Here is a 24,259-nt window from a genome sequence, read left to right on the forward strand (position 1 = left end):
TCTGGAATAAACAGGTAAAAGAAGTAACTATCAGTTGAGATAGTTGCTCTCTAGAGGTTTTACCCACCCATATTCTTCCATTACTTCATGAAGTATTATGTGTTTGAATCTCACTTAACATACTCTAATTCTTCCCTTCATGCCAACACAGCTAACTAGAAACTTCATGAAAAGAAGATAGTGTCATAGTTTATGTTAATTTTTGTAACAGTTCTTTAAAATAAATTTGTAATTTCAAATTAAGATTAGATTCAATTGGACAGTACCTTCTAGAAAGAAAGAAAACTTCTAGTGTATCTCTTGGGAAGAAATATTTAAATATTCAGGAAAAAACGTTAAAATATACAGTAATTTAAGTTCATTGCATAGCTCACTTATCTGTGATAAAAGATTTTATATTGTGATAAAAGCCATTAAAAAATTTTAAGGAGATTCCAGGCTTATATATCTAGAGACTGAACCTTGATTTATAAATTGTTCTTCCAAATTATATTTATTTTCTCTTCATATTTCAAGAAAAGTGTGCTGATGTGCAGTAGGGAACATTTCCACATATGTAAGTCATATGTTGGATTTTTAATTTTTTATTTCACCTTGCTTTATGGCACAGAATTTTCTAGCCCCTAATTATTTGTGAGACTCCTCGGCCCCCAAACAAGTTGGTATGAACATTATATTCTGACTAATCAGTAAATGTTATGATCAGAAATGGCACAAAACAGTGAATCTGTTTCACACCACACAATGTTTCTATGATTCTAATTCTAATTATTTAATTTTAGGAACAAGAACTCTATCAAAAAGAAGGTTTAGGTGTTAATGAAGTGCATTATGTGGACAATCAGGACTGTATAGGTATGTATTTTTTTACTCAACTTTTGGGAAATATGAGAAAATATATAAATGCTTTTATTAGTAATTTTTCAGTGCTGTGATTGATGTGGGACTAGAATCTGTGGTATTTAAGAAAGATTATATTTTTGTAGTACTGGTAGGAAGTTATATTCTACGAAGACATCAAATTCAGTTATTCAAAAAAATTTCCTAAAATTTTTTCTTTTTATTGTGATTTGTATTTTCTTACTTAACCAGCAAATGTGAATAAAGAAGGCAAGCAATTGTTTAAGCAGTAAGCTCCCTGGCTGTCATTATTATCTCCTATGAGAAAGTTCATACTTTCGCTAGGTTCCAAGTGAGGTTCTTTAGGCTTTGGCACTGCTGTTCTGTAGTTCTTCTGGTCTGTTCTCTGTGCATTGGCAGCACCTTCTTGCTGGATGCAAGATGGCTTCAGAAGTTCCATATGCTACATCCAAACAATATATTGCACTGGGAGAACAGGATCTCTGTTTTTCTTGTCCACTTTTATAAGAAAGACACCTGTCTTTTTCTCTACCCAGCTAGCAGTCAGTGTTTCTTTTTTTCTCCCATCCCACCTCTAAAATCTATTGGGCAAGTCTTACCTTGGATTAGCCATTGAGTTAGTAATTCATGTTAGAACTGGAAAAGATAGTATTACAATAATGATATTACTTTACATTAGTGTAACTTTTCAAAGCACTTTCATACCCCTCCTGGCCCATTCAACATTCCTTTCGCACCCCTCCTTTCTGGCCTCCTCAGTGTTTTTGTGTGGCTTGATATTTTGGATCAAACTCTTCTCCTTCCATTTATCTTTCAGTCCTGTTTCATGTCCTTCTACAGTTATCAGAATACTTTTATTTATAGCTCAGTTCACCATGCCTCATTTCACCACCCATAATTCATTTTTAATTTAGATATAAATCTGGAAGAGTAGGGATTTTTAGTTTCTTTACCTCTCATCCTAGCTTACAAATGGGATGGTTACTACATTAGTCACTTTCTTTATGGAGTTGTTTTTCTGAAGCTTGTGCTAAATAGTTGATCTTACTTTCTAATAAATTGCTAGATTTGAAATAAAATCCATCTGCTGTCAGCTTTTCAGAGACTACTTATAGAATAGGTTATATTGTTTCTGACCAATCCTTAAAATTTGTCATCATAAAAATTGTTCATGTATCTTTAAAATGGTGTAAACACAATTTACCATATTTTGTCTTTTTTGAAATAGACTTAATTGAAGCAAAATTAGTGGGAATTCTAGATATTCTGGATGAAGAAAATCGCCTTCCCCAACCAAGTGATCAGCATTTTACATCTGTAGTTCATCAGAAGCACAAGGACCATTTCCGACTGACTGTGAGTTTGCCATTCTAAAACAGACTGAGTGGTAGAAAAAGAAATCTTCACAGGGGACTGTGGTGATGGTGCATGAATGCATTGGTGAAGGAAATTCTGTGGGGATTACACCTGGGGTGGGGGGAGGCAAATATTGTTTAAAAATGAACAATGATGTAAAAAATAACTAATTAAAAAATATACACTAGGTAGTAAATAGATGATTCAATAATTGGAAACTATGGACGACTTGGAACAACCACAGTTTTCCAGCTCAGCACATATCTTTTATAGATGGACATTTAATTTATAAGCATATATATATATATATATATATATATGTATATGTGTACACACACACACACAGAAACATCTATTGGGACAACCAAACATCTGTTGGTTGACGGAGAAGTCATGATGTATTTTTCTATGTTTTTCAAGAAAAAAATGAGTCATGACTTTTCAACAACCTAATATATGTAGCTGGATCTAAAGTACATTTCCCTAGTCTAAAATGTTTGGAAAGATTTATTTGCAGTTAGCAGGGGTAGGGAAGGGTATGGGTTCAAAAAAGGGAAGGGAAGAACACAAGTTGACTATGGTGATGGATCATGGTGGAGCTATGAGAGGAGAAATCAAATACTGTATAAAAATGAGCAATGATGTAAAAAAAATCAATAAAATAAAAAAATACTTAGCATATTGTTTGATACATTAAAAAAAGAAATATTTATCTGCTGTTATAATGTCCTTCCTTCCGAGCAAAGTGCCCTTCATCAGTTGCTTTATTTTGTGTCATGGGATCATGATCATGTTCAGAGGTTAGCACCCAGAGTCACTGGCACATTTGAGACCAGCAATCAAAGTTATAACTTAGTCTGACTGGTGGATGCAATCCATACTAGATAGTGATGAGCCATTTCATTTTGGTGCTCATTCCAAGAGATTTTTGAATGGAAAATACACTCAGAGAGGGAAATAATGGAAGCATAGAAGAATTAGCTAAGGAACAACCAGAAAAAGGGAGCAGTAGAAATAAATGAGAAGTGCATTTCTTAAATCAGGCCATAAGGCCTGATTCCCTGAACTGCTCTTGAGTCATAGAGATTTACTTAAGTGCTTGTGATGAACATAGAGCCATTTTTTTCTATTTATTTCTCTCTCTATATTTTATATCATTATTCATTTTTGTACAGTTTGCTTCCTCCTTTCAGGTGTAGTTCCCATAAAATTCCCACCACTAAGTTAACTGTGAACCATCACCATAGTCTCTTGTGCACTTCCCTCCCTTGTTTTAAACCCTCTGCCTCCTCCTCCCCACTGAATGTCTCTGATTTATAGATGCCTGCTAGTTTTTTTTTTTTTTAAGTTTTATTTATTTATGCATACAAGAGCCAGGGTATAAGCCAGAGGGGTGTGTGTGGGGGGTGAGAGGATTCACCAGAGACAGCATGGGGAACAGAACAGGCTGAGGGGAGCAGTGGGTGAGACAGGAGAGGCCTGCTGTGCCATGTGGGTTGCTCCCTGGCTGGTTGGGAATCAAACTCATGCTGCAGTGGCTGCGGATAGCTTCATAGGTTGCATCGTAACCTTTGCGCCACCAGGGAGGCTCCAGTTTTTTTCTTTTTTCTCCCCTTATTTGGTTCCCCTATATTCCTCCTGTAAGAAAAACCATCCAATATTTTTTTTTCCTTCTAACTTACTTCACTGAGAGCATAATTCCCTCCAGCTCCATCCATGTTGCTGCAAATAGCATAAGTTTATCTTTTTTGATTGAATAGTTTTGATATGAATAATATTCCATTGTGTAAATTTAAATTTATACCACATCTTCTTGATCCAGTTACCTGTTTTGGGGCTTAGATTGTTTCCATGTCTTAGCTATTATAAATAGTACTGCAATAAACACAGGAATGCAGGCTTCTTTTCAAGTTAATGTTTTTGTGTCTTTTGGGTAGATTCCTAGGAGTAGAATCACTGGGTCATATTGTAGATCCATTTTTAGTAATTTGAGGAACCTCCATCCAGCTTTCCATAGTGGTTGCACCATTTTGCATTCCCACCAGCAATGTAAGAGGGTTCCCTTTTCTCTACATCCTCACCAGCATTTGTTGTTGTTAGTTTTTTTTGATATGATCCATTCTTACTGGTATGAGGTGGTATCTTTGGATTGGCATATCCTTGATTATAAGTGATGATAAGCATTTTTTCATATACCTGTTGGCCATTTGTGTTTCCTCTTTGGAGAAGTGTCTTTTTAGGTGAACAGTAGAGCCATTTAACATGAGGCTGAACTGTGTAGCTTTTGAAGTGTTTTCTGAATTTAACTGAATCTCTATAATCAACCATCCTCACCTGAGGTCATACACGCATAGTTTTCCATTCTTGTGCTCAGAAAGAACCTGCCTAGCAGGTTCTTTTGTTAATTTTATACTTGAAGATAGGTGGTGCCTCATCTTCCAGTGAACAATGAAGGAAGGAAGAATGAAAAAATGATTAAGAAAAATAAGAGAAAAAATGCTTAGAAATGCAGATGCCTACTATATTGTATATTGTAGATTATGGCAAAGTATAGCAGTCATTGCTGTGATGGATCAAGGAACTTCAGTAAATAACAAGTATTCTTATTTCCTTGCTAACTCAAGAATATGTTTGGCTAATGATTTGAATGAGTTTTCTTGAAAAACTGATGAATTGTCTTCAGCTTCTCCAGTAGCTGGTATCCCTCAATGACCTGCTCCACTCACTTGGAGTTCTTCTGTATTCCTAAATATTTCTTGTAATGTGGAGCCTGTTTGTCATACTTCAGTGGAGATAGAAAGAAAATGTTTGCTAAGATTCAAAATACACATGTGTAGATCTAGTTATGCACTGCTCACTGGTCTTTGTTAGGACCAGTCTTTGGAAGGGTTACCTTTACCAAGACTGTTGATTGCTAGTCAACAAAATTGTGATGAGGATCTCAGAGGCATTTAATTCCAAGGACAGCAAACACAAGCATTAGGAATGGGCTTTAGCCATTTTTCTCAAAAGGGAACAAGAGCAAAACAGTAAATCCTAATTTTTATAGACTGATTCTTTTGTTGTATTTCTCAGAAATAAAAGTAATAATAATCATTTATTGAACACTTAGAATGTGCCAGAGCACTGTTCTCAAGATACTATTTGAATTATTTTATTAAATCTTCAGAATGATCCTCTGAGGATAGAAGCTGCAAGTATCCCCAAGCTAGAGATGAGGAGACATGCACAGAGAAGTTACAAGGTCTGCCGTGTACAGCACGACAGAGGAGCTGCTGGACTTGGGTCAGGCCAGGCAGTTTTACTTCAGGATCCTCATTCTGACTCATGCTGGTGTATTGCCTTGTATAGAGGAGAAACTCTGTGCTTGATTAGCTCTCTTACCTGGAAAAAGCCTTGCAAGGTTCCAAGTCTTTAGCTTTTTCATTTTTAAAAGAGAGTAACTTTTTAAATTTTTAAGTTATTTTGAAGGTCAAGTGTTATCTTTTATGTGAAAGCATTTGGAAACTTAAAATATGACACACATATGAGATATAATTAGATAGTACAACCCTAAAATGATTTGGTTTCTTTCATATAGATTCAGGGCTCATAGGTGAACGTGAGATGCGTTGTGCTGATTTCCAATTTTTCTTTCAAGCGATGCCTCTCAACTGTAGCTGTATGTACAAATCACCTGATGTAAATGATATGAGCTTTTAGAGATTTAAAAGTTTTCCAGATGATTCAAAATCAGCATTTAGTGTCAAGAACAACTACACTATTCATAGGTAGTTACCTGTATAAAATGCCCACTTAGGTTTTGCAAGTACTTTTACTTTTTTTAAGATTTGTTTATTTATGCATATGAGAGCTAGGGTACAGGCCAGAGATGAAGGGGGTGAAAGGATTCACCAGAGACAGAGTAGGGAGCAGAACAGGCAGACTGACTGAAATACACTGCTGAGGGGAGCAGCAGGTGAGACAGGAGAGGTCTGCTTCGCCATGTGGGTTGCTCTCTGGCCAGCCGGGGATCGAACTCATGTTGCAGAGGCTGCGAATTGCTTCATAGTGCGGTGCTTAAGTAACCTTTGCACCACCATGGAGACCTTGCAAGTACACTTAAATAATGTTTTTTGCTTACTTGTTTTTCCTTTCCTGAGAGATTTTATAACCAAATATTTTCTAGATCTCACTGGTTCCTTTAAGACTCACTAGATATTTAAAAAATGACTTATTTGTAAAAAGTGTGAAAATTACCTTTATAATTTTAAGTATTTTATAATATCTATGTGTTTTCTAAATGAAATTTTGCAATGTATTTTTTATGATTTGATAACTGATGAGTGTATTGTTTTTCAGATTCCCAGAAAATCTAAGCTGGCAGTTCATAGGAACATCAGAGATGATGAAGGCTTCATTATCAGGCATTTTGCAGGAGCAGTGTGCTATGAAACAGTGAGTATAACTTTACTGGTAGAAAACCATTTGATGTTGAAGCTGCAGTTCTCAATATGATAAACTTTAGTCACATCTGGCTGTTTGCACTTAAGTGAAGTAAAAAGTTGAGTTCCTGGACCTCCCCTGGTGGCGCAGTAGTTTAGCGCTGGGCTGCGATGCTGCCCGTAGCCTCTGCAGCGCTGGTTCATTCCCCTGTCACTGGCGAGGGTCCCCCCCCAAAAAAAAAAAAGTTGAGTTCCTCAGTACACTAGCTACATTTGTTGTACTCAGTGTTCACAATGACTGGTGATGACTGTATTGGACAGTGCAGATTCAGAACATTCTGTCACCCAGAAAGTTCTAGACAATGCTATCTTAAGGGATATTGTCACCAGATAGATCAAAACATTTGTTTGCTTTATTTCATTTTGTTTATTTTTGTTTGCTTTATTTTTCAGACCCAGTTTGTGGAGAAAAATAATGATGCCTTACATATGTCTCTTGAATCCTTAATATGTGAATCCAGGGATAAGTTTATAAGGGAATTATTTGAATCATCCACAAATAACAACAAAGATACTAAACAAAAAGCAGGAAAACTTAGCTTCATCAGTGTGGGAAACAAGTTTAAGGTATTTGTTTTAAATACATTATTTAAAATTTTTAGCTGCATTTAAAATATTTTGTTTTAAACTCTATGGTAAATAATGTAAACCACTATCACAAAGCCTGTGAATGAAATTCAAACTCAGACCTTCCTTGTTGGTATTTTTATACAAAATAGCAAAGTAGGTGTAGCAATCCTCCATACTGAAATGCTTGTAATTTTATAAATGTGTTCTTTCTTGGTGCTTAACATATCTGATTACTTCTCCTAATGTTCTTTCTTCTCCTTACTTTCTGGTTGAACCTTCAAACCTTCTCTTTCCCACTTGTGTTTTCTGTTTCCTTCCTTATTCAGCAGTTTTGTTCTAGCTGGAGTAATCCAGCTCGGAATGGCTAGAGAGAACTAGTTGAGTTGAGAGGAAAATCAGGCACAGCCAGGGGCTTCAGGTAAATGATCACTTTTGTGGACTCTTATTTATAGAGTGGCTACCATGTTAAAAAGAGCCCGGCTTAAGTTATGACTCAGTTTGTAATTAATTTTCGACCTGTTCTCGTGCATAGTGCTCTATGAATGTACTTATTACACTAAAAATTGCTTAAAAGTTAAGTACTTGGTGTGGCAAATCCTTCAAATTGCTCACTTAACATTGAGAAACATTTCATTTGTTTTATTTTGGGTCAGGATTTATTCTTTGAGGCTTAACAAAGAATGGTCACATGATGTGTCAGAAACAGAACACTGCTAATTGATTCTAGTTATTGAGAATTTAGATTTAGATACATTGAGATAATTTAAAATATCTGTGTCATAAGCTTAATGAGTAAAAAATTATAATAAATAGAGCAGAGAAATAGAAATAATTTCTCTTTCATGTTTCCACAAGTATTATTATTGTTTTACAAAAAACTCTTGTCTTTCATTTTATCTACTTTATAAATAATTAGAAGGAGTCCTTAATTATCAGAATACATTGATACTGAGAGTGTAAGTGTCCTGAAATTCTTTGTGGATTGAAATGGACTCAAAATAACTAAAATGATAAATGATGTTTATAAAAGCTAGATTTTTAAAAAAGCTTAAACTTAAATACAGAAGGAAACATATTTTCGGAACTGATTAAAAAGTCTTTAACTTTATCATGAGTTACAGTAATTAATTATGAGTTCCTGATAGTCTTGAACAATATTTTCCTTTTATTTGGATATTCTTAAATTCCTGAATAGACATATAAAGATTGATTTAAAATGGTGCATTAGTCTGTATGAAATGGATAGTCATTACATGTTTTCTGACTATATTATTGTAATAATAATAACGGCAAGAGCATATCTGAAATTTTAGACAATATAAATAAAAACAAAAACATTCTTAAAATTCTTTGGATTAGGGCCTCCCCGGTGGCGCAGCGGTTGAGCGCTGGGTTGCGAGGCTGCCCGCGGCCTCTGCGGCGCCGGTTCGATCCCTGGCTGCTCCCCGGCCACCGGAGGAGGGTCCCACATGGCGCGCAGACCTCTCCTGCCGCCCGCTGCTCCCCTCAGCAGTGTACTTCGGTCCTTCTGCCTGCTCTGCTCCCTGCTCTGGCTCTGGTGAATTCTCTCACCCTCCCGCGCTTCTGACTGTACCCAGTGCATGTATAAACAAAACAAACAAACAAACCAGCAAACAAATAAATAAAGCATGCCTCTATTAAAAAAAAAAAAAAAAAATTCTTTGGATTAAAGTATTTAATGTTGAGCCTTGAAATGTCTTAAAATTACATATATCTAATAAGATGTATTTTGCACAGTAAACAGATGAAAGTTATAATGAGTGATATTATTAATAAAATACTTCACATTTTTCCAAGTGTTTCTTTGAAATGAAATATTAGTGAGTATTTTAACTGTAGTAGAGCAGCTGATTAAGTGAAATTGTATCTATGTAAGGCAAGAAATATCAGACTGCATTTATATAGTAATATTTCAGTTCTCCAGCATCACTGAGAACCAAAGTTTTATACTCAGAAGTGGCTTTTCCAGATTATTGAAACACAACCCTTTTACTGTTAGTGTTATAGAAGTAATTTTTTGATGGAAATCTAATTCTGTCGTATGTAGGAATATTTATATGCTTTAAAATAAAATACAAATAAAGCATGGGTTGCATGAGACGCCTTCATTTTAAAGCATACTATTTTATTTTAAATTATGTTTTTCCTTGGTAATTGGCATTCTTCCCTCTTTTCTCAGATGGTATTAGTTTGTTTTTGCTGCTTCTACTCTTCTTACTGACTTTATCTTCCTTTTGAGGGGAAATAGTGTACTCATTAGTTTATAGATTAAGAAGCACGGGCTTTGTGATGATTTTACTTTCTGTATTGGTGGTTTTTATACTTGCTTTTCAGTTGTGTGATGGTGGAGATTAACTTTAATTAAGGTTGTCAGAATTCTGTCAACCAGTTTAGTGGACTATGATTTTATTTTTTTAATATAGTGACAAATACATTCCATTTTTATAACATAAGCCCATGTTATCTGAAGTATACTAGTATCATGGGTTAGAGAATGAACTTCATTGTCAGGCCTATTATTGAATTTTGGCTTTGCCATTACTGACTTCATGATCTTTGGCAAGTTATTTATCTCTTTCAGTGATTCACATGTACTAAGAAGCTAATAAAGTATCCTTAATTAGAATTGTTGTGCAGATTAAACATGATAATGCCCCGGCAAAGCTTTAAGCAGTGCCTCACTCATAGAAACTGCAAAGTATGCCCATTTTTATTACCATTAATTATAGCTATGATTGATCCAATATGTTAATTTAAAAATTAGCATTTTAATTTGTCTTGTAAGCACTATAATAAACTTCTTAGTATAAATTGATATCAACATTTTACATAATTTACTTTGCAGAGAAGAAAGCAAATACATGATTGAATTCATGATCACTCAATGTTATTAAAAATAGTGTTCATTGTCTTTTTTTTTTTTGAAGAAAATTCCCTTTACTTTTAAAAGCAATTGAAGTGTGAAAAGTTTGAAAATAGTAAGGAGGATTTCTATAACTAGTCAGGATAATTCATTTATGATAAGTGGTATGAAAAGCAATCCTAATATGGTACTATTAGTGTATATTTTAGACATATCTTCATTCTTGATGGAGTGTGACACAAACTACACCTAGCTTGCACATATTCAAATACTGCTCTATTGACCTCTTAATGAGTGCATCCCCACCCTTTTCATTTCCTTCTTCATAACCTGTATACTTTTTCCTCATTTGCCCCACCTACAAGTGTGCATGTACACTTTTTTTATCACTAATTTCAGTCTTTTAATTATACAAGTTCTATATAAGTAAAATAAACTATTGTCTGTGGCATTACATTAGTCATACATTTTGCATGACATTATTTGTTAAAGAGTTTCCATATTAGAAGCCGTTAAACTGATGTGTTGTATGTCAGTATTATTGCATGTTATTTTATTCTAATAAAGAGCTAATATTAACTTACAAAATTGAATGCTTCTGCTTTTTGAAACACTAAGTTGATTTCCTTTCTTCTACAGACACAGTTAAATTTGCTTTTGGATAAACTTCGAAGTACTGTGAGTACAATTTTAAATGTTCCTTTTTTAAACTGTAATTAGTAATTACCCACGTGTGCACAGTAAATTTGGAATAATTAGAAATTCAATTTAAACCAAATTTCCTTCACTAAAAATTTCAGGGTTTTTTTTTTAAGATTTATTTATGCTTACAAGAACTGGGGTACAGGCCAGAGGTGCAGGAGGTGGTGTGAGAGGATTCACCAGAGACAGAGTGGGGAGCAGAACAGGCAGACTGACTGAAATACACTGCTGAGGGGAGCAATGGGCAAGACAGGAGAGGTCTGCTGTGCCATGTGGGTAGCTCCTTGGCCAGCCTGGGATTGAACTCATGCTGCAGAAGCTGCGGACAGCTTCACAGTGCTGTGCTTACTTAACCCCTTGTGTCACCAGGGCGTTCCTAAAAAGTTCAGTTTTTAAAATGATTTTTTGTTTTGTTTTGAAAAAAGGTGAACTGTATATGTGGAGTCAAATTATTTTATAGATAATGTAGAATTCTATGAATACTGTTAAGTATGTTGTAGTTTTAGGAGAGTGAGGATTATTAATTATTATGGAGAAAAATGTGAAAACAAATAGGCATAATATTTTTACCTCATCAGAGTTTCCTAGGAACCTGTTTTTGAACTAGACAACATAGTGGTTTTCTCTAATTTTTTTAAACCATCAAAAGAAACTAGATATATGGTCAGATAAATGAGGCATGCATGATTCTAAGACCCCTTATAAAGAAATTCACAGAACTTAACTGAGTAATCTTCCTTTTCAAATATTCATCTTGAAAAGCCAATTATTTATTCTGTTGGTGTTGTATTGCCTAACTTATTAACTTGTTTTGAAATTGTTAAGTTCTTTTAAATATCCTCATTGTTTGCATATATTTCTCTCTTAAGAAACAAACATCTTTAAAGACCAAGTCTGATGAGGAGAGTATTTTATATTTATTCCCCAAATATAATGGTACTCAAAAAAGATGAGATTATTTAAGATATCTGAACACAAAGTATTTCTAAAATGTGTGTTATAAAAGTTTTGAAAATGAGTTCTATTGTTGAAATAACTATTCAGTGTTGCAAAATGACTACTTTGAAGGGGAGCACATATTCGATTCTAGTATATTGGTTTCATTGTTCAAAAGTTTCATTGTGTGCCTATTGGTATTCTTTCTGCCTCATTCAAAATCTGATAGCCAATTACAAATAAATGCTTTAAGCTGATGTTACAACTGTTATTTTACAGGCCACCTGAGAGTGACCTTTTGTAGGAGGTATAATTTACTTCTTTCCTCATAGTGCAATTTTCTTATCACAGAAACATAGACTAAAATACATTTAATTGTAGACTAAAAGCACATGTATGGCAGCTTATGAAATGTTATTAAAATATGTTAAAAAATCTCACAGCTAAGATATCTATTTATAAAATTTCTTCGAGCATAGTTTTTGACACTCAACTCTAAATTGAGTATTTTTCTAAAAGGATTAGATATAATCCTACATGTAATATACAGCGCAGAAATTTACTCTAAGCTTTAAATTACAAATATTTGGTAATAAAGTTTTAAATTCCCTAGTGATATTTCTAAAGCAGTTCATAGGTTAATGATTATAAGCTCTGAAAGTTGCTGGTATTCACAGAAATAGAAAAATAGTGCCATATGTATTGTATCAAAAATTGCCTTTATTCCACTAGGGAGCAAGCTTTATTCGTTGCATCAAACCTAATTTAAAGATGACAAGCCACCACTTTGAAGGTGCTCAAATTCTGTCTCAACTTCAGTGTTCAGGTATTTCCATTTTTTAATGATCTATATAAATGTGTGTAAGGAGTTCTAGTTAATATACAATTTAGTATATCTGGTGTTTCCAAATAACACTTTTCTTGATTATTTTAAAGTGCAATAATTTTTTTGTCTTTTATTTCCTTTAATTATAAAAAAGGCATGGCTGGCAAGTTATTTGAGCAATATTGGGATATAGTTTGTTGTGAAATAAAATTTTATCATTGAAGTAAAATTCCTAAAAGCTTTTTAACTATAAACCTAGATCTCCCTTAAGTAGACTGCTTACCTATGGTTTTCTCAGTCCTGCAGTTCGTTTCTCATTCTCTGCATAACTGGATCCACAGGTAGGTTTTAATATCCTTGCTTCCCATGCAACTGTTTATGGGGAAAAAAGAAAACGATGCAATGTTGTCTACTCTTTGGAACTGTTATGCATTTGGTTTCACTAGCACTTCCTAAGCCTTGCCCTGCCACTTTCTGACTTCACTCAATCATAGAAGTTGTAGGCACCAGGTTCCCTATTTTTCCTTTATTCTATGCCCATCCTCTATCGCTACCCATACTATACCTTTCCCCCAAGGCATCAGTGCTTTCTCTTCCTTTTGTGCCAGCTCAGTCTCATGACACTTTCTTAAGCTGTTTTGCATCTGACTTGTTTTGCTCCTCTGGGACAGATTTATAATATTGCTAAGGTCACTTAAACATCAGAATTCCTCATTTTCATGGGCTCCTTCCAAAGCCCTACCTCTGATTTTATATTTTTTGGTAATTTACAGTTTTGTAATTTAATTTGAAAGAGACTTCCCCGGGTATGTCAACTATAGCCTCCACCCCTCCAAATCTGGATCTGCTTTTTGATCCCTTTAATAAAACCTTAATTGTTGATGAATGTAATTCTGTCCTTTTCTTCTCATATGTACAGACAGGGTAGACAAGACAGATTCGTACCATTATAAGTTCATGATCTCTAGGGCCCTCGGGTCCACCCTTGCTATGTTTCCCAGATCAGCATGTTCTGTTTCTCTATGGAGACCTGTGACACTCACCCTAAATCTTTGAGCTACTGCCAACAAATAGCTTCACCTCTTTACTGAAAAACCCAAAGCATTATCTGTCTGCTACTAAATACCACCTACCTGCATAACTTTACCTCCTGTTAAGAAGGAGGAAGGAAATACAAAGAACCTTTCTTCCTAGTGTAGAAATAGTTCCTTAGGATGCATTCCTTCATACCTTCTCATAAATCTTCAATACTGATTGCATATGTTGAACTATACCCTTTGAGATGTGTCTCTCCCATTACCATCTAAACTTACTAAAACCTCATTTTAATTCCCTCTGATCCACATTCACTTGCAGTTGCCTCCCTATATTGCTCCTCCTTGTTTTTGCCCGTTTTTGCCTTTTCTTCTCCAAGAACAATCTGTCCATTTCTCATTTTCTTGCCTTCTTCTCATTCCTTAACACAGAATTCACCTTCTACTTTGATCAGTCCTCCAAAATAGTTCTTGAAAAAGTCACCAGTGATTTTTTGATCCTAAATAAAATGTTCATTTTGAAGTCCTGAACTGCAGAGCAGCATTGACTCTTAACCAATCTCTCTAACATACCTTTTCCTTGGATCCTGAAACTGCAAATGATCATGCTTTTCTCTAGAATTAGGTGCCCATACCTGATTCCTTTATAGACTGATCTTCTTTTACCTGGATGTTATTGTTAGAGTTTGCCAGACTTTGGATTAGGCCTGATTCCTCACTCTTTATGAACATTATGCAATATGACTTTCCATGATGCTGGAAGTTCCACCAAACTAGTTCAAGTGCTCAATAGCTAAAAATGCCTCTTGGCTACCATATTGAGCAACACAGATATTTGGGGCTACTGAGAACTTGAAACATGGCTAGTGGGACTTAGAAACTAAATTTTACTGCATTTTAATTTTTTTTAAAGTGGAATTTAGTCATGTGGCTAGTGGCTGCCATATTAGAAGGCAAAGCTATATATATTCTCTACATCTCCCAAGATACATTAATGTGACCTAAACACTGTCTTTTTTTATCCCCAGATTTATTGAGTTATAATTAAGATACAACACTGCATAAGTTTAAAGTGTACATGTGTTGATTTGATACACTTATGTATTGTGAAAATGATTACTACCATAACATTAGCTGACACCTCATCGCATCACATAATTACCATTTCTCCTTTTTGCAGCAAAAACATTTAAGATACACTCTTTAGGCAACAGTGAGTTTTAGTACTTCTTAATTCAAGCTGTAACCATCTTTCTCCTGGCTTTTTGCTGTAGCTTCCTAGTTATTCTTCACTTACATCCAGAATTATGATTTCATAACAAATCTCATGTCTTTTTACTACTTGAAATGCTGTAATGTCTCTGATCATTATTAAGGTAATTAATACCTTCATTTCACAGTCATAATTAAAAATTTTATAGATATTTATAAAACCATTTAATTTTTCCTTTCTCAGATCTTTAAACCCACTCTGTTTTGTCTTGCCCTTTTAACCCTGCTATCTGCCAGTGCCTTGTATATCTAAGATTCAGTAAATATTGTTGAATGAAATTCACAGTCTAGCAATATGAAGATTTGTTTGTGACTAATTTTAACAAATACTGGAAAAGTTTTAATAATTAATGTGCATTGTATACCAGCATGTAGTATAGATATATTTTTTTAATATTTTCTTCAGGTCATCTTTATTTTGAGTTTGACTTTTATTTCCATTTAGATTTGTCTTTAGGATTTGTTTAGCCTAAAATAATAATTTTTTTATTTCCTAAGTGAACACTGAGTGCTCTGGCAAGTCAAGTATGCTTAGACTTAACTGTATATACTATTGGATTAGCAGAATATGGGCTTACTGATGTTTTACCTAGGATTCTTCTTTCAGTAAGCTATGTTCTTTTTAACATTATAAGATATATTGGCAGTTTAATAAATTATAACAACTCATAATAGTTTGATTTTTTAAAGTAATAAAAATAATTTAAAGTAATAATTTTTTTGCAAACCAGTTCATAAAATTTTATTGAATTGGTTCTAGTCATGTGGGTAGGTAATGAGAAAAGCAAAAAAATACAATAACTTGTAGAAATAAAAATATTGATAATACTTTCCAAAATAAAGAAATTTAAGATTTAAATTCTACTTTGCTTTTCATCTTCCATTAGCTTTTTTCAGTTTGAGGATTAATTAACATAGGACATCTTTTACTAAAATTACTTTTCTTTTTCTGATCAGCCAAGACCAAGGCACAGTGGTGGAAGGTGAGGGGAGGCAGGTTTTCTGCTGTAATCTTGGACTGTGCTGCCTGTCTCAGGCAGCAAAGAAGGTTTCTGAGTATAACCAGCCAGGACTATACCAAGGACCCCAAACTTTTAGAGGAAGAGATCTTTAAATTCACTTTAAGTGCTGAGAAAGTAGCAATAGAATTGTTTTTTTTTTTTTTTAAAGATTTATTTATTTATGCATACAAGAGCTAGGGTGCAGGCCAGAGGTGGGGGCCAGTGAGAAGATTCACCGGAGACTGAGTGGGGAGCAGAACAGGCAGATCTACTGAAAAACAGTGCTGAAGGGAGCAGCGGGCAAGACAGGAGAGGTCTGCTGAGCCATGTGGGTCACTTCCCTGGCCAGGGATGGGAACTTGTGCTGCAGTGGCTGCGGATAGCTTCATAGTGCTGACATTTAACCCCTTGCATCATCAAGGAGGCCCCTATAATTGGTTATTTATTACAATCCATTAAATTTGTAATGAACTTTTTTGCAAACCAGTTCATAAGTTGTCTACAGTTATAGAGTAAGCCAGGGGACTCAGAGATGGCAGATGTGTATGTTTCTAAGGAGACTTTGTGACAGCATCAACCAAACATTACTTTTATTTCTCCAGATGTAAATCTAGAAATTTCCTTCCATAGGAACAACGGCCTTATCTGTTTTATTCATTGATATTAAAAATTATAACAATTATGTATGTTCACAGTGACAAAAACTAAATAGTACAGAATAATATAAGTAAAAAGGCTTACTTTCCTCAGGGGTGGCCACTTAACTGTATATTTGGGATATACCTTTTATATTGGTTAGATAGAGTTCTGCCCTATTTTTGATTAATACATCATATTCTATAATGGTTTTAACATAATTAATTGACATTTAGGTAACTTTTTGTGATTTTTTTTCCTATTGCAATGACCCAGTTGACGTAATGGGCATTCTCCTATGCATATCTTTGCTGACATGTGTGACAGTGTGACAAGTTGTAGTTTCATCATAGAAGTTCATCATAGAAGTAGAAAATACTGAGTCAAGTGGATAAATATTTCTAAACTGTCATCTAAACTGTCTAACAGTGCATCCAGTTGTTGCACTGGTTTACTCTTTTGAGAATGTAGGTGTGTGCTCGTTACTGTCATCAACCCTGAGCACTGTTAGTGTTTAATATGTTTGTCAGTGAGCTAGATTAAAATTCATTCTGACTCACTTGAATGACTATCTTTCCTATTAGGTTATTTAAACATAAAAATCCACTCATTTTTCCATGTTTTATAGTTTTGCTAATACAAATTTTTGACCAGCAGTAATTAATTTTGGTATATGGAATCAGGCAAGAAGTCAGTGTTATCTATGTTTTTCCAAATGCCTAGTCATTTGTCCTAACACTTTTTATTGATTTTTTTTCCCCATTTCTTTGAATAGTCCCAGAAACTAAAATTTTGGTCTTTTTGTAAACAGAAGTTCTGGCACTATCACTGTATTAGAGCTTTTCACTAGTTATTTTTTACTTTTTTTGACAAGAAAAGCGCAGATTGACTCAAGGCTCAAATTAACCACTTATTAGAATTACACCTAAAACAGATATTCATCCTGTAGATTCTTTACCCCAAGAGACTAGTTTCTTTGAGAAATGAGTGAAAGGTAGTGAAGAGAACTCTCCTTTCTTTTCCATTTGTTTTGTTTAAGCACCAATGAGAACTTGGGGATGTGCTTGACTACTTTTTGGAGACTCTATTGGGAATCTTGTTCTAAAATTAACCCCAGTGCCTTTGCCTTATACGGTATGATTGGTTCAGGTTTATAGCAAGAAAAAAATTACAAAAACTTAATTTGTGCTTTCTAAAGATCAATAATTTTGTCTGTAGAAAATAGTCAAACTAATTTCAGAAGAAATTTGGCTATAATAGCTTTAGGTGGTGCTTATGTTGGGACATATGAGTAGAAATATATCTCCTCTATATAATAATTTCATTGCTTATAATTCCTGTAATTTGATTCTTTCTAAAATTTTATTTGTAAAAATTGATCATTCACAATTTATTTATGGACTTCTGTATATGATCGGCAGTAATGTGTGTTGTTTTTGAATCTAGGTATGGTGTCTGTTTTGGACTTGATGCAGGGTGGTTTCCCATCTCGAGCTTCATTCCATGAACTCTACAACATGTACAAAAAGTATATGCCAGATAAACTTGCAAGATTAGATCCAAGACTATTTTGTAAGGTACAAATATCCATTCAATTAAAAGCTCTTTGTTATAAACTGTATTCTTATTAAATACCAGTTGGCATTTAACTTTTTAATTTTTATTTTTCAGGCTCTTTTTAAAGCTCTGGGCTTAAATGAAGTTGACTACAAGTTTGGATTAACAAAAGTATTTTTTAGACCTGGCAAGGTAAATACATTTTTATTTTAAACTTAAACATAATCAGGAATATGAATAGTTTGGGTCAGAGAATATTTTTAAGGCTTTAGTGATTTGTATTATTCCTAAATTATATGAATACTGATAGCATGCATATTTACACACACACACGCACACACACACAGTCTCCCTATTGTGAGAAGTTTACAATGTGCTTTACTCCATATAGTTGTTAGCATTTAATTCAGCTTTGGAAATGTTGGTGACAGTACATTGTTTAATTAGATTTTTCATTATATAAGTGTTCAGCAAAAAATACTTCTGTTTTAGGCAAGTTGAAAGCATTTCTACAACATTAATTCTGTCTTCAGTAATTACAAATTTCATAGTCCTTTTGAATCTTCATTGAGACAGCAAGTTTTACTGTAGTAGATGATTATGGTATAGAAAATTGGATTGGAGAACTGAAGACATGATTACTGTCAAACACTAATTTTAATATTTATAGCTTCTTGTACCAGATTACAAGATTGAGTTATAGAATATTTCATAACAAAATTATATAATACAGAACTACCCAATAATATTTTCACCATTTGTACTTTTCAAATATTTCAAATACAGCTCACCATCTCTCCCTCTCTCCCTATGCACCCCCTTACAGCCATCCTCCCAATCTCTCAGAATTAGGCTGGAACTTTTCTTTTTCCACCTCGCATTACCAGCACACATTTGAAAAATTTGAAGGTTGTGATTATCTTCCTGATTCCAGAGATCTTGTCAGTTAACAAATAGTGTTGATATCTCTTCCAAATAGAACTACAGAACTACAGTGCTATTTATAGTGTTAATAATATTTTCACCATTTGTACTTTTCAAATATTGACTGAGTAATTGCATCCTCATAATTTTAATCAGTTGTTTCTATATAATAGTCAAACATATTTGTGTGATTTAGCAAAGTTGGAAATAAAAGTCTTTAATGCCTTGACAGTTAAATTAATCATAATAAATAAATCTGATTTCATGTTTTGGGGCATAAGGTAAAATGTGTGTATAGCTAATATATGTACTTCTTTGTTAATATTTTTGCTTTAGAGGGCCCATATGATTTCCTATAAGAGAAAAAAGATTGAGAGTTAATATATAAATAGTCATATTTGACTTAGCTGTTATCAAACATATTTATTATAAACTGTTGAGTTTATAACATATTTATTGTAAACTCAACAGTTTATAATACATTCTACTTTAGGGCTATAGTAATTATTTTAGAATGAATAACCTGTTAGAAAAAGCTCTTGATTTTGTTTGCCTCCAGAAAGATCCACTAGTACAAACACAGGCAGATTTTCAGACATCCTTAAATTTTTTTTTTTTTTTTTATTTTGTGGGACCTCACCGGTGGCCGGGGATCGAACTGGCACTTCAGAGGCTGCGGGCAGCCTCGCAACCCAGCGCTCAACCTCTGCACCACCGGGGGAGGCCCCAGACATCCTTAATTTTTTTGTTACCTTCAATTGAGTTTTGATAATAAGCTATGTTGATAAGATGTGACATCATCAATATGTTGTTGTGGGATAGGAATATATGGTAAAATAGAAGTAATTAATGTAATTTGTTATTAAATTATGGAAATAATGCATTGTATTTATTAGTAAACTAATAGCTGTTTTACTTGTCTATCTGCTTTTAGCAATTTCTATCTTTGACCAAGTTAGGAGTGAAGGTTGAGGGAGAGAAAAGTACTGGTGATCTTACATAGCTCACCTTCTCTTGTCAGCAGCTGCATACAAATATCTGGAAATGTGGATAATCCACTCAAGAGATATAGTAGCAGTTTTCCCCATTCTTTTCTCAGTAAACTGTTTGCCATCTGTAATTGTCATTTAGGTTTCTTTTTCTATTTTTGTTACTGAATCTACTAGTTAGAAATGGGTAACCTCCATTTATCCCTTCCTCCCCCAATCCAAAGACCTAGAGGAAAGAAGAGAAAGGCAGCAAAATACCACCAAGTGTGTTTGGATTTGTGTGTACTTCACTGAGACATGTCTGTGTAACATGTTTATGTAATTGGCTTGTGACTGTTTCCAGAAAATTAGATTTTGGATTTGAGTTCCAGTTATTTCATGTCTCTGTATGTTGAAACATTTTTATCTTTTGATTTCTAATACCATTTTATTTTTTAGTTTGCAGAATTTGATCAGATTATGAAGTCAGACCCTGACCATTTAGCAACACTGGTTAAAAGAGTCAATCACTGGCTTATCTGCAGTCGCTGGAAGAAGGTTCAGTGGTGCTCACTCTCAGTCATCAAATGTAGGTGTTTCCTTCACACCAAGAACTGTTGTTATTTTGGAAATGTATTGGTTTGTGGAATCTTATGAACTTGTCTCAGTGGTGAGTGCTGGACAACAGGGACTGTGGCTCTTCTTCATGCGGTGTTTCTGATTCCTTAAGTAATACCTCACACGTAGTATATGATGGTATTTGTGGACTTTCTGGTGTGTGTGTGTATGTGTGTGTGTGCGCACGTGTGTATGATACTTTTTTTGTCTGAATGTGTTATAGGAGAATTAATTACATCATGTCCTAAACAAAGCTCACCATCTCTCCCTCTCTCCCTATGCACCCCCTTACAGCCATCCTCCCAATCTCTCAGAATTAGGCTGGAACTTTTCTTTTTCCACCTCGCATTACCAGCACACATTTGAAAAATTTGAAGGTTGTGATTATCTTCCTGATTCCAGAGATCTTGTCAGTTAACAAATAGTGTTGATATCTCTTCCAAATAGTGTGCATTCTTTCCTCTTTCTTGCTAATGCATTAGTGGAGCACCTCATCCCACTTGCATAATTATTTCAGTAATTCTCATACTGTTTTTCCTAACTTCTCAGAGTAATCTTCTCAGAGATCTCTCCCTAAACTAAAAGTCTTTTATTAAGGTTCTCCTTTAATGTAAGTCAGTTTAAACTTTGAAACTGTTTTCCAAAGTCCTGTAAAATGGGACTTCAGCTTCTGTTTCAGCCTTTTCTCCTACCTGTGCCCTTTAAGACCCTGTTTGCTGGCATAAACTAAACTGAGCTGCTTTCTTCTGTTTCTACCAGGTGTAGCAACTGCTTATCTCTGACTCACAATAAGGGGAGGAGGGGCACAATATGTTCACATGGGAGTCTGTGGCAAACTTTTAATTATAAGGAACTATTTTCAGTAACTTGATTAAATTTATATGCCCCTTCATAATCTCAGAGTATGTGAAACAGTGCTAGACACATGAAAAGGATTCTGTAAATTGTTACTTATTAATAGAAAAACTTAATTCCTTTGATGTCATGAAAAGCAACAATGCAAACAAAAATTATTACTGAGGTCTTGATAGACAGTTGTAAATACAGATAAAAGGAAAACTATAATAAAGAAAAAAGATAGCAGGAGCTCTTTCCCCATCATTTTCCATTACTTATATAAACCTATTTGTCAGTCTGGTACATGCTTTCAGCTTTGTACATTATAATGGAAAGCACATTATATTAAAATTATCTGTACTGTCCCATCCATTTGACTGTATTATACAGTGGTGCTGAAGTCAATAACCAGATGGAATTTTTTGCAGGGTGTTTAATAGGGACACTGAAAAAAATTTCAAGGTCAGATCAGTCAAGGACTGTTTAGATCATTCTGGGTAACTGAAGTCAAATACATACCTTTACTGTGCAACTGTCAGAGGAATGTTCATTGTGAAACTCCAGGGGAGGTATAGCATATAGCATTTCCTAAGTTCATTTGATAGCTGAATCCTTTTTTCAAGACACACCTGTTAACATTTTATAGACCAGTATTGCCAAGGACAGTTTGGGAAGCAATAGTGTAGCATAATCAGGAAATAATGTATTTATTTATTTATTTATTTTATTTTTTTTTAATAATAAATTTTATTTTTATATTCCCCATACAATTGCATTCCCCCCATTCTGACCCCAATCCCTCCCCTCCCACCCCCGCCCCCCTAAAAGTGTCTCTGGTTCATAGTTTTTTGTTGATTTTGATTTTCACTTTCTTATAGTTATTCGTTTTCCTGGTCCCTTATTTAAGTTTTCTAGATTCCTGCTATGAGTGAGACAATCCGGTATTTTTCTTTTTCTTTTTGGCTTATTTCGCTGAGCATGATCCCTTCCAGTGCCATCCATGTTGCTGCAAATTGCATGTGTTTATCTTTTTTGAATGCTGAGTAATATTCCATGGTATATATGTACCACATCTTCTTGATCCAGTCATCTATTTTTGGGCATTTGGGTTGTTTCCAAAGCTTAGCTATTGTAAACAGTGCTGCTATAAACATAGGGGTGCAGGTGTTCTTTGGAATTGATGTTTCTGTGTCCTTTGGGTAAATACCTAGGAGTGGAATTGCTGGATCATATGGAAGCTCTATGTTTACTAGGTCCAGAAATCTCCACACAGCTCTCCACAGTGGTTGGACCAGTTTGCACTCCCACCAACAGTGCAGAAGAGTTCCTTTTTCTCCACAACCTCGCCAACATTTGTTGTTGCTAGTTTTTTTAATATGTGCCATTCTCAATGGTGTAAGATGGTATCTCATGGTAGTTTTGATTTGCATTTCCCTGATGACAAGTGATGTTGAACATTTTTTCATATGCCTGTTGGCCATTTGCATTTCCTCTTCAGAGAAGTTTCTTTTTAGCTCTTCTGCCCATTTTTTGACTGGATTATTTTCTTTGTTGTTGTTGAGTCTCATCAGCTCTTTGTAGATTTTTGTGATCAGTCCTTTATCATTAGTGTTGGGTGCAAAAATGTTCTCCCAGTTGGTGGGGTTTCTCTTTGTTTTTGTTATTGTCTCTTTTGCTGTGCAGAAGCTCTTTAATTTGATGTAGTCCCAGCTGTTTATCTTTGCCTTCACTATCGCTGCTTTGGGTGATGTGTCTGTAAAGATGTCTTTTATGTGCAAATCACATAGTGTTTCGCCTATATTTCCTTCTATATATTTTATGGTTTTAGGTCTTATGTCTAGTTCTTTAATCCATTTTGAGTTGATTTTTGTGTATGGTGTGAGGTAGTGGTCAAGCTTCATTCTTTTGCATGTAGCGACCCAGTTTTCCCAGCACCATTTATTGAACAAACTTTCTTTGCTCCAATGCATAGTCTTTGCTCCTTTGTCAAAGATTAGTTGACCATAAATCTGTGGGTTTATTTCTGGATTTTCTATTCGATTCCATTGGTCTGTATGTCTGTTCTTGTTCCAATACCATGCAGTTTTGATGATTATGGCTTTGTAGTAGAGTTTGAAGTCTGGGAGTGTGATGCCTCCATTCCCTTCTTTTTTTTTCAGGAGAGCTTTGGCTATTCGGGGTTTTTTGTGATTCCATATGAATTTCATCAATAATTGTTCTATTTCTTTGAAGAATGACATTGAAATTTTGATTGGAATAGCATTGAATCTGTATATTGCTTTTGGAAGGATGGCCATTTTAATAATGTTTATTCTTCCAATCCATGAGCAGGGGATGTCTTTCCATTTCTTTGTGTCTTCTTCTATTTCTTTTAACAGTGTTTTATAGTTTTCTTTGTATAGGTCCTTTACCTCTTTTGTTAGATTTATTCCCAAATATTTGATTTTTTTTGTTTCAATAAAAAAAGGGATGGTTTTTGTGATTTCTTCTTCTTCAGATTTATTGTTTGTGTATAGGAAGGCTACTGACTTTTGTGTGTTGATTTTGTATCCTGCCACTTTACTGAACTGATTGATGAGTTGAATTAGTTTTTCTGTGGACTTTTTGGGGTTCTCTATGTATATTATCATATCATCTGCAAATAGTGATAGTCTGACTTCTTCTTTTCCTATTTGGATTCCTTGGATGTCTTTCTCTTGTCTTATTGCTCTGGCTAGGACTTCCAGTATTATATTGAAAAGCAGTGGTGAGAGTGGACATCCTTGTCTTGTTCCAGATCTTAATGGAATTGCT

General features: G+C 34.5%; 1 protein-coding gene across 8 annotated transcripts in view; it reads left to right on the forward strand.

Annotated features, from left to right (window-relative positions):
- Positions 1–24,259, forward strand: part of MYO6 (myosin VI) — a 140,196-nt gene that overhangs the window by 89,940 nt on the left and 25,997 nt on the right. For all 8 annotated transcript variants that reach the window (XM_054698961.1, XM_054698960.1, XM_054698963.1 and 5 more), the window contains 9 exons: positions 783–855; positions 2,090–2,217; positions 6,559–6,654; positions 7,095–7,268; positions 10,795–10,833; positions 12,526–12,619; positions 18,009–18,139; positions 18,234–18,311; positions 20,471–20,600. In XM_054698961.1, the coding sequence (XP_054554936.1) occupies positions 783–855; positions 2,090–2,217; positions 6,559–6,654; positions 7,095–7,268; positions 10,795–10,833; positions 12,526–12,619; positions 18,009–18,139; positions 18,234–18,311; positions 20,471–20,600 (943 nt within the window). The remainder of the gene's footprint in view (positions 1–782; positions 856–2,089; positions 2,218–6,558; positions 6,655–7,094; positions 7,269–10,794; positions 10,834–12,525; positions 12,620–18,008; positions 18,140–18,233; positions 18,312–20,470; positions 20,601–24,259) is intronic.

The sequence above is a fragment of the Talpa occidentalis genome, unplaced genomic scaffold (genome assembly GCF_014898055.3).
Source record: "Talpa occidentalis isolate TD23 unplaced genomic scaffold, MPIMG_talOcc4v2.1 talOcc4.2, whole genome shotgun sequence".
NCBI lineage: Eukaryota > Metazoa > Chordata > Mammalia > Eulipotyphla > Talpidae > Talpa > Talpa occidentalis.